Source organism: Melospiza melodia, chromosome Z, assembly GCF_035770615.1.
Source record: "Melospiza melodia melodia isolate bMelMel2 chromosome Z, bMelMel2.pri, whole genome shotgun sequence".
Classification (NCBI taxonomy): Eukaryota; Metazoa; Chordata; class Aves; order Passeriformes; family Passerellidae; genus Melospiza; species Melospiza melodia.
The window spans coordinates 69,543,855-69,558,307 of record NC_086226.1 but is presented as its reverse complement, the minus strand read 5'-3'; the positions used below and the strand labels follow the sequence as shown (position 1 = coordinate 69,558,307).

The following is a 14,453-nucleotide window of genomic DNA, read 5'->3' as shown; positions in this document are numbered from 1 at the left end:
AATGGTACCATTTGTATTATCATGCTGCAAAATCATTGCTTGGTTTTGATTTTTATTAACATTATTACTGAATATCCCTAACATATTATCGTGTTCATCTTTCCATTGTTCTGATTTGGAGGTCTTGAAAAGGGTGTCTGCTGTGAGGTTTTGACTTTCTATTTATTTTTTGTTTCTCTGAGATTCATGAGACCTCAGTAACTTCTCTGATAGGCAGGAGATGTCTGATTTTCTGCACACTAGAGTGTTTCATGAAGTTAGCTATAGCTATTTCAAAATTATGGCACTCACACCTCTGCCCCAGAATCTGGCATTTGATTGGGTTTCTAAACCATCCCTTTATCTTCCCACTTCTAAGAAGATTTTTCTTGTCAGTCTTTTGTGTTTTTAATTAACTGGAAAACTCCTGATCAATAATGGATTTAAGAATCATTGAGATTTGACAATTCAAGCATGCAGGCACACAGAAGTGAGATTATTCACACAAATGTGCCTTCATCCTTTAATCCAAAAGCTTTAAACTGTAGCCTTTCTCAAACATACAGTTATTCAGAACATCATAACACACACTTTGCTACAATATGAAAAATGCATGTATCGTGTACGCATTAAGTGAAAGTCTGTGAAAGTCATTTAGCAGGAAGCACTACAAAAATACACCTCACAGTAATTACACCATAGATAATAGAACCTAGAATAGACCTTTTTGTGTATCTCTGGCTATGAAGAGCTGGGGAAAAATGCTCTACAGAGACCAAAGCTTACTGTAAAAAAATCAAACTTGCTTAACAAGTCTGCAAAAGCAGACCCATGATAAATATTTCTTTAATTGTAAGTATTCTATACAGCTATTAAAAATTATCAAGCATGTTATCATAACTGAAGAAAATGCTACATCTAGTATTTGTAAAACATGCCATCAGATACCTGACTTTAACATACATGTTCTGCATGGGAGAGAGTTAACACAGCATATTTATCCTTATCTTCACGTTTCATAAATTCTGAACCTTGATCAAAGCAATGTCAAAAAGCCTTCCATGGAAGGAAGGTTGTAAAAAGAAAGAAAGAATAATGAGTTAAAAGCTAGAGCCAACCTTTCAGCAAAGTTCTATGTCTAATCTTATTTTTATAATTTATAATATCTTAAGACAATATAGAGGCTGCTAGCAAGGGAATAACAAATTCCATTCCCAATAGTAATTTTTTTGATGGCTGATCTTTCAGAGGGTGTTAATAACAATAAATTTTTCTCATGAGAAATGGTGATTTTTTTTGTTTTCTTTTTTAGGTAAGAACACAGTCCTGTGCTGTTTGGGCACAAATTAAAAGTAAGTAAATTTTTCCTTCAGCAAAAAATCTAAGTTGTCATGGCTTTGCTTGGAAGCATAAACTAATAATTGCTGTGGCTGTTTCTTTTTTTGCCATTCATGATCTGTTGACTTCAAGGATTGAAAAGATTAGAGAGTGAAAAATTTTCTTGCTTTTCACTATTCCACTCCAATGGATTCAGCAGTCCATTCTAAAATGGACTCTCCTGTTTTCCCTGGTTTTCACTGTTGTTATTTCTTTGCATCACACCTAAATCTTTACAGCAATTTTTGTGCACAAAGGATTTGAAGCACAGAAAACGTGACATTTTGGAAGTGTATTTTAAGATAGTTTTATATTGGTCTAAAGATTTAAAAAATCAGTTAAAGAACAAAAACAATAACTAAATCTAAAACTATATAAAAACCAAAAATCCCCACAAAACCACAAAAAAAAAAAAAAAACAACAAAACCCCCCCCCCCACCAAAACCAATAACAACATACAAGAATCCCAACAACAACAAAAACTGGAAACACATTGCCACAATATGCTTTAGCTTTTAGAGGCAATATTTTTATTTTAGAATGTTCAGATGGTCCATCAAGAATTTTACAATCTTAAAAAAACCAGAAGATACTGTGCAAAAATGAAAAATATGGCTAATTTGAATACTGGTAAGTACAGTTTCTTAAGTATAAAAGTAGCAGAACTTTAAAACCCTGTAAATTTCTCAGTGTGGTTTTATTTTGATTTACTTTTTGACTTCAAAATATTTCCAATTAATGAGTTTATCTCAGAGCAGTTTGGGATCCACTTCTTTCCTTCCTTTCCACCATAGCTGAAACTCCTCCTCACACCTCATGTCTCAGCAAAAAGCAAACATTTGCCTTTTCTGACAAAGAAAGCAGCACCACTAGAGTCTCCTATGAGCCCTAAAATCTGCTTTTGAATTGAAAGTCTTGCAAATTTGAGTTAGGAAAGGCAGTAATGCTGGAAAATGAGGCAGTACTTTGGAATGATGTCAAATCATGTGGTGCATGGAGTGTTTGAGGTGCACCTCCTCCATATCAAATTATTTCTCTAACTGATCTTGTGGTGACAACTCTGTGTTTATTTCTAGGTTTTGTTTAGTTACTCTTTCTTTAATTACTCTTAGGATCTAGCTCATTTATCACCACACTTAAAATATAATGCAGGCAGCTCTTTGTTGTGGAGACTGTGCTATGATGAAAGACTCCTTAAGTTCAATAATTCCATTGCTAGGACTGTTCAGGCAATAGCTGTAGAATAACTGTGGAAAGACAGAACTGTTCTGTTCTGAATTTGTCATTTTTCAACAGGCAGCACATCATCAGAGGCTGTCTTAAAAATAGGTGGATTTTGGTTTTGGGGCTAAAAGAATGAGCATAGAAAGAAGAGAGAAGGACTGGTCAGGCTTTTGGTGTAAATCTGTTTGCCTTTTTATCCCATGGACTTTTAGTCAGTGTCCTTTACCCTAATGTACTTATGCAGCTGGAGAGGCTGAATCTTTAGAGAAATATTTCTTAATTCAACTTGTGGAAGATAAATCTGTAAATTAAATCTAATCCAAATGGCCCTGTTTCAGGTGCCATCTAGCTAGATATTGTGTGATAGATCATTGTCATAAAAAGGTAGAAAACTGTATTAAAAGCACACTTTCTTCTGCCACAAAGAAGTTAAATGAAGTTTTAGGGTTTTTTATGATACTCAGTCGACAATATGTAGGGAAGACAATTCTGTAACCTTTATGCAGGGCTGGCATCTTCTCTAGAGATGTGTAATTTGCTGATGGAAACTGGTGTTATAGTGCTATAAGGGCAGGTATATTTTTTACCAATTTTTTTTTTAATACTCTAATTATTCTTTATTCCTCAGCTGGATGGTAACTACCAGGTTGTCAGCTCCATTAGTCTCATTAACTGAGTGTACATCCAGCATCTGGGTTTTGTTGCTATACTTCAGCTATGAGAAGACTGATGCTGCACTACTTTATTGGTTTTTTTGAGTTGTTTGATGCTTTCTTTCAGATTTGTCACCCACTCTGCAATACATGACTGCTGTTGGATTAGGGTCAGTGGCTGCTGTCTGCCTTATATTGTTCCTGTCATTCTCCGTGTCACGGTATGTGATGTTGCTGCCTCCAATTTTGCAGTCCTCCTTCACGTGTTTTTTCTTTTCAGTTAGATTTGCTTGCCAACGTGCTTGGTTTAGGCATCATGGGTGGTTAGAAACTGTAATCAAGAGTGCTTTCAGTGGCCACTGGTGCTGTCCATTGCTTGGGCTGATGTCCTCTGTATCTTTGCAATTTCTGGCAAAGCATCAGACATATGTAGGACATATCTTAATAAAAGAAGAATTTAAGACAGTGAGTAGAACCTGGACTTTAGTACAGAAGTGTTCTGATTTAATGGGAATTAAGTACGTGAAGTTTATATGCTGTCAAAATGTTGATGCACTTTGCTTATGTACAAAGCTAATTTTTGTCTTCCCAAATTTATTCAAAAAGCCTGAAAAGAATTGTTTTACCTAAAGGCCATGATAAAAACATGTTTAAAATTTTTAGCAGATTTATTAATTTATGTTTCATGATCCTTCAAGCAGAGTCAGTAACTTCATGACTGTCATCCTTTCAAAGTTAAAAGAAATATGCAAGTTATGTAATTGGAAATGCCTACATACCTGTAAAACCTCTTCACTAAAATCTATTACTTTGTTGTTGTTTCAGTATGCATATCTACAAGAATAGGCTTCTGATATATTTCCCTTGAAAGGTCAGGAGCCTCCAGCTTGGGGACTATGAAATATAGCATTGATTGGTTAAGCTGTTTGTTTGCTGCTCCGAAACAGAAGGAATTAGTCATATATAGGGCTGAAGAAGGTAGATTTATTTGGATTGTCAGTGGTTGTCTAAATTTCAAATCCATTCTTTCAATCAAAATTCTGAATTAAAAGTTCCATGGTCTCATATTTTTCTTTAAGTTACTAAATAAACAGAATAAACAGATCTTAGGCTTCCCTTAGTATTAGAATGCAGTGGTAAACTTGAGTTTGCAGTCTTTGTTGTTTTGGGGGATTTTGAAAATGTTTTCAGATTCAGCTTTGATATTTGAGAAAGAAGGGCCTTTTACTGTCTTGATTTCTAAAGTAGCTGACTCCTGACAGAGGATTTATTTTGATTTATTGCAGGAGGAAGGGGTTCCCTGGGCTGTCATGGCTTCTCAGTTATTTCAGTTTTCCTGGCTAAAATGTGGCAGAAGGATATAAGTACTTTTCAAAGCTATGTCAAATCAATTAGGTTCATAGTGATAGGAGAGTGATTTGAGGTATGAGACAGTACTGGAAGAATCATGTATGAGTATGAGCCGCTTGTGAGAGACCCTGAACTGCCACTTCAGCCTTCTTTCAAAAGGAGTGAGAGAAAATGAAATCCTTAGGGAGCTGATTACATTGAGTAAATTTGACAGTGGCGAATTGTAGGGGACAAGGACTTAATAAGTCAACAAGTAGCTTTTAGGCCCTTGATCCCATGTACAGAGAAATTTTTGAATCCATTCTCTGTTCTAAGGAATATCAGACAGAATAATTGACAGAAATTAAAACTGCCCCATCCTAGCAGTAGGCAGAGAAGGGAAACCCCAGATGTCAGTTGTGATAAGACCCTTCACAATGCTTACAAAGAAGTATCTGGAATATTTTAAATAACAAATGTGATTTTAGTTATAATTAGCCATCAATTTAAAGCCTTTCTGAGTAAGAATGTGATTTGAAAAAAACTCATGTGAAGTTAGCCTTCTGCCCTACAGTTGTAAAACCATGGTCCTGTTTTAGACACTGTACTCCAAAAGAGATGTGGCCTAGTAGGAGAGAAAGAGAATGGAATTTGATAAGAGAGACCTGGGATCTATTTAATACCCTAAACAGGGCATTCTAGTGGTGGGTTGCTTAGCCTGGCAGAGAAGATTCTGCCTGGAAGCATAATATGCAAATATACAAAATGCCACTATATAAAGATCAACTTTCTCCTGTTGGTAGTGCCAATGGTACGGAATGCCCATGTGCTTCTGAACTGTAGGAGAGGGAGGCATGGGAACCATTTGCTTGAATGCAGCTTCTGGGTGGTCTGCAAGAGGAGGTTAAGCAAACTTGTCAGTAATGGCATGGCTGATCTTGCCATGGTGTCAGGTGAATGGTCTTGGATTATTTCTTGGGGTCCCTGTAAGCTTCTGTCACAAAGAGCCACTGTATTCAAGTGCTCACCAGCTTGCCACATGTCTGCTGTCTCAGGAATTATGTTTCCACAATGGGTGGAATTCAGGGTGTGAATTCCTGCTGGAGTTGTTGCTGACAGCAGTTCCAACTGTTCCTCAATAAGTAAAAGTCTGGAACTGGATTCACTAGGTGAAGTCTGACTCTTGATGTCCTTAGATATTATATTTTTCATTTTCAAAAATGCATCAGCCCATAATTGTTATTAAGGTGGTTTGTCATTCATACACCTTGCTCCATTCCTCTTAGTTCTTTCCTTTCTTTTGTATGTGATGCCCATTCATATGCATAAGGACAGTGCTGTAACTCCAGATTTCTGAGGATCTGCACTGGGCATCAGTTTTGTTGATGCCAAGGTTAACATTGGTCAGGTAATCATCTGGTAACCTATGGGAATGCTTCCTACCCATCTCACACTGGCTGTAGTGATCAGGATTTTTAGCACCACCATGCGTTTTCAGAAAACTTCAGAAGCATTGTCATGTATCTAATCAATATGAGTGATACAAGTTCCTTGTCAGGTCTATGCTTGAGTCTCGAATAACATGTTTTTAACTGGAATTTTTTTTCTCCCCAGGTCTTGTCTCCGCAGCTCAGTGCATCCCCCACCTGCTGCTGTAGCCTGTGAGGCTGTACGTTTATCTACTACAGCAGACATGGCACAAACAGGGATTGCATCATCATTCCCAGAGACTGAAAGTGTCTCTCTTCTCTGATGGTTTATTCCTTGAAGTCAGCTTAGAAAAAAATGTGCTCTTCTTTGAAAGCCTACATGTGTCTGGTATCTGCCTGTCACATATGTACTACAGCATGGACAGTTTAAATGTGTTTGTCACTGGAGTGGGATGTTTATTGTCTTGCCTTATTCCAGATGGTGTGGTGTGTGAAGGAGAACCTTCCCTCACAAGCAGGTTATCATGCATCCCATGTGTTGGTCACAGTCTTCCCACTATTCCAGCTGCATGAGTGCCTGATAATGAGTACTTGTATTGTACTTGATTACATGAATAATCCCCTGATCCAGCTGAGACTGTTTGAGGATTAACTGCTACTTTCGATACCTTTGCACACATAAACTGGCCTATTAGGAACAAAAGTACAGACCTACCCTTATGCGAGATAAAGTGCCTATTGTCATTCCAATTATAAAGGTAGAACACTTCTGTCAGTCACTTAAAAGTAATGATACATCAGTGACATGTATACTTGTTAGCCATAAGTTGCCACATTCAAGTAGTGTCAGCAACTAATGTGTTCCAGAGATATTGCAGTCATTGCTCATAGCAATTAGCAGTAATTGCAAATAATGTACCAATCTATAAAACTGCAGTTTGCTCAAAAGCTGCTTGCTTTATTGGCATGTGAAACTAATTTAAGGAAGGACCTTCCTGTGTTAAGTGTAGTTTTGTTAATCTCTGTTCTATAATTACAGCTGAGTAAAGCCATTAAATCATTGTCTAGTTAATTGTCTGGTGTGTAACATCTGGTTGGAGTCACTTAATAAAGTACAATTAACCAATTTCCTATGGCATACTCCCAGTTAATACATTTTTTTCTTCTGTAAGAAAGAATCAAGTGGCTTTGATTATTTCCACTCCTCTTCACAAGTTGCTTTGTTATATGTTAGCAAAAAAGATGTTAACTGGTGAAATAAAAAAAACAGGAGTTTTGATTTTGTGATGTATTTTTTCCTAAGTTATGTTTTGTGTTTTACCACTTTAAATATATGCTGCACATTTTTGGAATTGTTAAGTTTCTGAATTGCTAAGATTCTGATGCCTACTACCCTTACAATTTTAGATGTTCTGTCTCTCTGTAATATGTAATTAGGGTTTAAAGTACAAAGCAGATTTCGTAGTTAGAAGCAAAGAAGAGTTACAGCCAGAAAGAGTTTTCAGTTGCTGCATTCAGCTGAGAGTGCTTTTCCAGGTCTGGGCAGATACCATTTCTGTTATCCAGCATTTCCAGAGCTGTCCTTCAAGTTAATAGTTAATAGTTAAGTAACACCTTTGTCTACATTAAAGATTAAAAATCTATAGCATTTTCTGTAGCTAATTGAGAAAGAAAACAAAACCATGCCTTAATTTTTCAGTCTCTTGTGTGGAATTCATTATCACACATTCCATGCCTAATTCCCTTTCTCAATGGAATGAATTGCAAGGTTTGGTATAGAGTATGAACTGCATGACTCCATTCTGATTCAGTCTCCTGCTTCTCTGGTCCTTAGAGAGAGTTCATGAGCAGCTGTTCCTGCGTAAGGGAGAGCTGGAAAGGCTGGAGAGACAGATGTGCCATCCTCAGTGGAAAAACTGAACTTCTTTTTATGCTTTACTGAGACCAACAGTGTTCCGGTATGCTACTTAATCAGGACTATAAAGTCCATCTTGTCAATATGTATAATTGGAAAACTGGAGGTCTTTGTGTAATCTTCAGCAGGTTATTTCTTTTCTGTGTGCCTCTTATTTGCCTAAGTTGCTTTTTCTTAAAGTTTTTGGAGGAAGGTTTTTTCTTACAAAACATCCATGCTTCTGCTGGTAGTTAGATAACATGCCTAATGACTGATTTGGACATCTCCACACAGTGTAGCTTCCTGATACTCGGGAATGGACTGATAAGGGAGAAGAGATGAGGCAAGACTGTCTGTCGTCTTCAATTTTCCAGAACAGTTACAGTTCTGCAAGTTTCCCTCATTCCTTCTGCTTCCCTTGTGACTCTTGGCAGACCTACCTCTGGCTGTGAGCATATCTTCATCTGTGTTTATCTTATTACTTATTATTTCATGTTTACTTATCTCTCTTCCACCTATATATGTTTCAGTTAAATATAGAAAGAACACAGAACTAATTTAACCTTGCCATCCTCAGATAGATGTGCAAATGTTAACAGTTTTTTTTGTTAGACCCTTGCTATATTGCTCCCAAGCTTTTCTACTGAACTAATTGCAATGTCATAACCACATTATCATGTTTCCAGAAATTCTGGAGACATTTCTAGTGATTCTAGAGACATTTCTAATACCTTCAGTTAACACTGAAATTTGTTGGTTTTTTCCAATTTTTTCTCTGCGCTTCCTTGGATAGGTTTTCCACACCCAGGCCAAGTAAGGTTAGCTGAACTTACTCTACTTCTACTGCTGATCTGTACCACTTCATGGTGCTATATTGAAATGTGCTGTATTGAGAAACTCGTTGCTTTAGATCCATACCAGTGTCTGCAATATATGCGGATCATTTTAATCCTCTTTGTAGGAAATGGGAAATGGTTAGTCCTGGATAAGTAAGTCTTGCAAGCTTATGTGAAACTATTTTTTCTATTTTATTTTATAACTGTGAAGTAATATGGTAAAATCCAGCAGTGGTAAAATCCAGCACTTATGCAAGTAGTTGTGATGGTATATCAAATGAAAAGGGTTTCATCGTAAAATACAGTTTCTACTACATGTGTCTGATGAGTCCTTTAAACCTTTTGGTGAAATTTCTTCGTTTTGGGCATGATAAACACAGAAGTCAGACAGGCTTGTTTGTTTCACTATTTATATTGTCAATCAATTGTACAAACAGGGTCAGATAGGTGAGATGGTGTCATGGTTTTAAGCCCACAAGTCCATGGAAATGAAACACCTTACAGCCACTCCCTCCCTCCCTTCTCCCCAAAATCCAGTGAAAAGGGGAGGAAAATCAAAGTAAAACTTGCATGTTGAGCTAAGAACAATTTAATAATTGAAAATAAAGCAAAATACAATAATAGAGGTGAAGAAGAAGAATAGTGAAAAGGGAAAAAGCCAAGTGGTGCACAATGCAATTGCTCACTGCCCACTGACAGATGCCAGAAGCCCCTCCTGGATCCAGACTGGAGGAGCTTCTGGGTGACTCCCCCCAGTTTATGGACTGGGTGTGACATTCTGTGGTGTGGAATATCCCTTTGGCCATTTCAGGTCACCTGTCCAGCTATGCTTCCTCCCAGTTTGTTGGGTTTTTTGCATATCTCCTCACTGGCAGAGCATGAGACAAGGGAGAAAGAGAGCCCTTGATTAAGGGTAAACACTATTTAGCAAAACCCAAAACATCAGTGTGTTATCAACACCATTCTTATTCTAAATCCAAAACACAGCAGTGTAACAGCTACTGAAAAGAAATAAATTCTACCTCAGCTGTAACCAGGACAGCCAGTCTGCTCCTTGTGTTTGTGTATGTTCTCAGATTTAACTACTCTCAATTTCCACTCCTGTTTCCAAGGTCTTGCATTATCTTGTGAGGCCATTTCATATTCAGCATGGTTCAGGTAGAATCCAGCATGGGCTCATAGGACTCTAGCTCAGATGAGAAGATATGTGCTCCTAGTGGTAGAACTGCTAGGAAGTTATGAAAGTCTGTGAAAAGTCTAGCTTTGCAATCCTTTCAAGGAGGGAACTGGTGTCCTTAATCATATACTGAGTAGATTCTGTGAAATTAGTTGGCGATCTCAGTGCTGAGCTCTAATGTAAGGGATCAAGTGTCAGCGTTGCAGAAGTACTGCAGTTCCTAGCAGCAGCAGCAGAATGACTCTTTGGACAACACAGGCACTGTCCTTTCATTTCTGACAGCTATGAGGTCTGAGGAGTCAGAGTACACTCATTTAATTTCTGGTATTGCTATTATGGAGCTACTTCCATTTTGAAGTTAACAAAATGGAGAGAACATTTCTTAGTCACAGAAGAAAAAGAGGAGACTTACTCTGGAGTCCTCTTTTTTCTCCTCCCCCTCTTTCCTCAAATTTTTTGTGTATTTTTCCAGAAATAGTGCCTTTGTTCCTGCAATCTCACAGTGGAATAAGGAACAACAACAATTTATTAGGGTTTTCCCAGCCTTGAGACATCAAAATTTATGCAGTTCAGTTGCAGTTCATGTTTTATGTTCCCTGGAGTCCTTGTTGGATTACCATGTTGTACACTATACATGCACAATATGTATATACATGTGTGTATGTGTGGTTTTTTTCTGTTTGTTCCATTGCACGTAACCAACTGAAGATACAATCAAAATTTCCCAGCAAGAATGGAGAACCTTGGTTTCTACCCCAAGACCATAAAAAATACTAGTAGAATGAGAAGCAACAGAGAAAGAATTATAGAAATAAAGCAAATTCTTAACAGAAAGTAATTTCCAAAGGCCCAGATTTTCTTGAGCAGCTTTTAGCATGGAATATTTTAGCCTGGTTTGGTAACAGTTCATATAAAAGTCACTCCTGCAGCCATCCTGGGAGGAGTGAAAAGGCAGCAGTCTGGTGAAGATGTTCCAAGCTAATGATCACAAATCAACTGTGCCAATACATTGAATAAAGACTAATATAATGAAAACAAAGGGTAGGGTTGGTGAAAGCCAGCTCTCAGCTATCCCTTTCAACTGTGTACAATAGCTGTCTTAGTTTTTCCCTTAGCTGATGAAACTTAAAATGAAGTTTCATTTTATTTTGTATTCCTGTGAATTCTGACCCATTCTGGGTATTTTATTTTCATGCATTCACTTATCCAGTCCTTTCTTCTAACCTGGAGTATTCCTTCATGCACAGAAAAACAGAATCAGATCACTGTGAATGCCAAATTAGTGGCAATTATAAATATCTGCTGAGAGGCACAGGAACAAGGCAGGAGTGTTTAACACATTCTTTGCCTGCATCTTCAACGTGGATAATGAACCAAGGCGATCTCAGTACCCTGAGCTGGAGAGTCTCCCCCTGACTGTGAGAATGATCAACTCCCAGTTGACCCTGAAGCTGTGCAGGATCTGCTGCTCCAGTTGAACATCTACGGATCTGTGGGGCCTGATGGGCTTCCTCAAAGAACTAGATGATGTCATGGCAAATCCTATTTTGATTTTTGAGCAATCTTGGTAATCCAGAGATGTCCCAGGTGATTGGAGCTGATGAACATTGTTCCAGATTTCAAAAAGGGGCAGGAAAGAGGACCATGGAAACTACAGGCCTGTCAGTTTCACTTCAGTGTTCAGTAAAATTACAGAAGGATTATTTTGGGAGATAATTAAAAACACCTGAAGAGCAACATAGTCTCTAGTCTTGGCTGGCACGGCTCCATGAGGGGAAAATCCTGCTTTATCAAACCTGATTCCTTTCATGACAAGATAACCCACCTAGCTGATCAAGGGAAGCCAGCTGATGCAATCTCTCTGGATTTCAGTAAAGCTTTCAGTATTGGCTCTCCAATCTTGAGAAGCCCTTCTAGAGAAAACGTCCAGCTCACAGCTGGATAAACACATTATGCCAGGGGTGAGCAACTGGCTCAGGGGCCAGGCAGAAGGGTCACAGTGAATGGGGTGACACCAGACTGGTGACCTGTCACTGGGGGTTCCACAGGGCTCCATGCTCAGCTCTTCAACAGCTTCATGAAGGACTTGGACAGCCACTGATCTCTTCTCCATGGTAACCAGTGACAGGACATGAAGGAATGGCCTGAAGCTGTATCAGAGGGTTTAGGCTGGGTATTAGCAAAAGGTTCTTCACCCAGAGGGGAGGTTGGGCACTGAACAGGCTTCCCAGGGGAATGGTCACAGCACCAAGCCTGACAGAGTTCAAGAGAAATTTGGAAAATAATCTTGGGCTGATGGTGTAATTCTTGGGGACAGTGTTGTGTGGGGCTGGGAATTGGACTCAGTGATCCTTGAGGGTCCCTTCCACTCAGCATATTCTGTGATTTTGTGAAAGAGTGCTTCAACAGCAATTCTGCATTTTTACAGTATGCCAATCTCCAACTGGCAAATGAATATTATTATTATTATTATGTGATTATACACCATGTTTCAGTATGACAATTTGAGTGGTTTATGGCTTAATGATTGCTGGCTCCTTCCAGTTCAGCTAAATACTACCCTAATCATGTTGCTCTTCATGGCTTCAATCTGCCAGATGTTCATTTTTATTATAATAAAACAGATTCAAAACTTGGCCAAGATCAAGGTATGCTGAAGAATTAATTTTTCTCCCCCAGATTTTCCTTAAATTCCTTTGAATTTATGGAATCACCCACATTCTCACCCTGTGCCAAATAACATTGTTATTTCTAAATTTAGCACAATGAGACATATTTTTACATTAGTAAAGAATCTACTGTTATGCTTTAACTCAAGGCAGAAAGAGGAGACCAGAGAGGTGAATGTATTGTGTATTTTTTCAAGAAGATTGAAACAATAGATGTAAGAATGTTTCCTGGTATAGCCACAGCAGTATCCGCAGAATCTTCGGCAGTACTATTATTTATCCATTGTTGTCTACACAGGAGGTCAGTGTGAAGCAAGGTGGATAGGAATTTCCAGCTGCACATGGCCTTTGTGCAATTCCTTTTATTGTTTGAAGATACAATTCCATACTTTATGTGTGTGTGTTCCTTCTTGAAAGAGTTCTTTTTTTAATCTGTTCATCAACAACATATGAGATGAAATAAGATTGCAGGAGGTAGTTTAAGATTCTGTTGATCTGCTCTGCCTTCTGCTGGGACTCCTGGGGTTTTTTTCATTGCACAACCTTACCACAGGGCTGTTTAATATTTTTCAAATAAACCAAAAATTTTAAACACATTTTTCATGTATTAGCTTTGGGCATTTAGCAATGAAAGGCCATGCCATCTTTGACAAGGTGCAACAAGTATTTCTTCGTCAATGATTTGACTTATTGCAAGCAGCAGCTCTAGCTTTGCCCAGCTTCATCCTCCAAAGCAAAAAGCAGAGTTCATGCAATGAAAAGGGACTGCATTTAAGGTGACAGAGTAAGACTTAAATTACAATGATTTCATAATCACAGGAGTGATGAACCTAAAACACTTGGTAGAATATCAGCAAGCCAGAATAGTAAGCTAATATGAGAAAGAATCCAGTTTAATGCCATTTAGATGCCACTTGGTTTTGTGTAAATGTGTCACAGCAGACAAGAGTAAAGCAGTATGATAGTAAAATACTTTTGCCTCCAGGCATTTTATGTGGTCCTTGGACTATCCCTTCCCAGATATTTTCCTTGCAAATCTGCTTTAAGTATTGACTAATTGCTTCCTGTGTTTAGTCATATCTTTTCCTTTTAGTTATAAGCTTTCTCTGTTTGGGTAAAACTGCTGCAGTCAGGATACGCTACAGTATAGGAATAAAGGCATGGTGAAAACAGTTTCAAATACTTTGATACAGTGTCTGGACACTACAATGTTTAAAAGAGATACTATTTCTCAACTCTAAATATCAGGTGCTGATTTTTAATTTTTTAAGACTTACACTCCCTCTTAAAAATCTTACCTCAGCAGTCATTAAGAACCTGAAACTCTTACAATGTATTCACTTCTATATCCCTTTCCATTTTTAGGGTATATATTCCTGTGAGTGGCATATGAGTCAAGACTTAAAAGACTTGGAAGGGACCCATACAGACTGTTAAGTCCAACTCCTTGCTTTTCACAGGACTACCTAAAACTAAATGACATGACAATGTTTAAGAGCTTCTTTGACAGGTGCAGCGCTGTGACCACTCCTCCAGGGGCCCATTCCAGTGCCCTATGTCTCACTGAAGAACGTTTTGCCTAATGTTCAGCTGAAACTTCCCCTGATGCATCTTCATTTCATTTCTTTATCCATTTCCATTGCTGGTCATCAGAAAGAGAGGTCAGTATATCTCTCTCTGCTGACCCCCACTGCTCTCATTCATAAGCTTAGGATTGGTGTGTCCAAATGTTGCTTCTGCACCACTTATTGTAAGTGGCTGTCTCACAGTTTTAGGTTTTCTAAAGAAATTACTGTGCTATGAGCTCTGTCTCCCCACAATAACATCTTTGCCTCCTGCCTGTGTTAACGCACATTCAAGAGCAACAGGAATATTAAAAGTGTT

At 38.2% G+C, this 14,453-nt stretch overlaps 1 protein-coding gene across 2 annotated transcripts in view; it reads left to right on the top strand.

The window, feature by feature from the left end:
* SUSD1 (sushi domain containing 1) overlaps positions 1–7,251 on the top strand; it is a 49,317-nt gene extending 42,066 nt beyond the window's left edge. The window contains exons 14-16 of one of the 2 annotated variants that reach the window (XM_063180844.1): positions 1,292–1,331; positions 3,362–3,455; positions 6,178–7,251. In XM_063180844.1, the coding sequence (XP_063036914.1) occupies positions 1,292–1,331; positions 3,362–3,455; positions 6,178–6,316 (273 nt within the window). In that variant the 3' untranslated portion in view covers positions 6,317–7,251. The remainder of the gene's footprint in view (positions 1–1,291; positions 1,332–3,361; positions 3,456–6,177) is intronic. The other variant, XM_063180845.1, reaches the window with a different exon arrangement.
* The last annotated feature ends 7,202 nt before the right edge of the window (positions 7,252–14,453 follow it).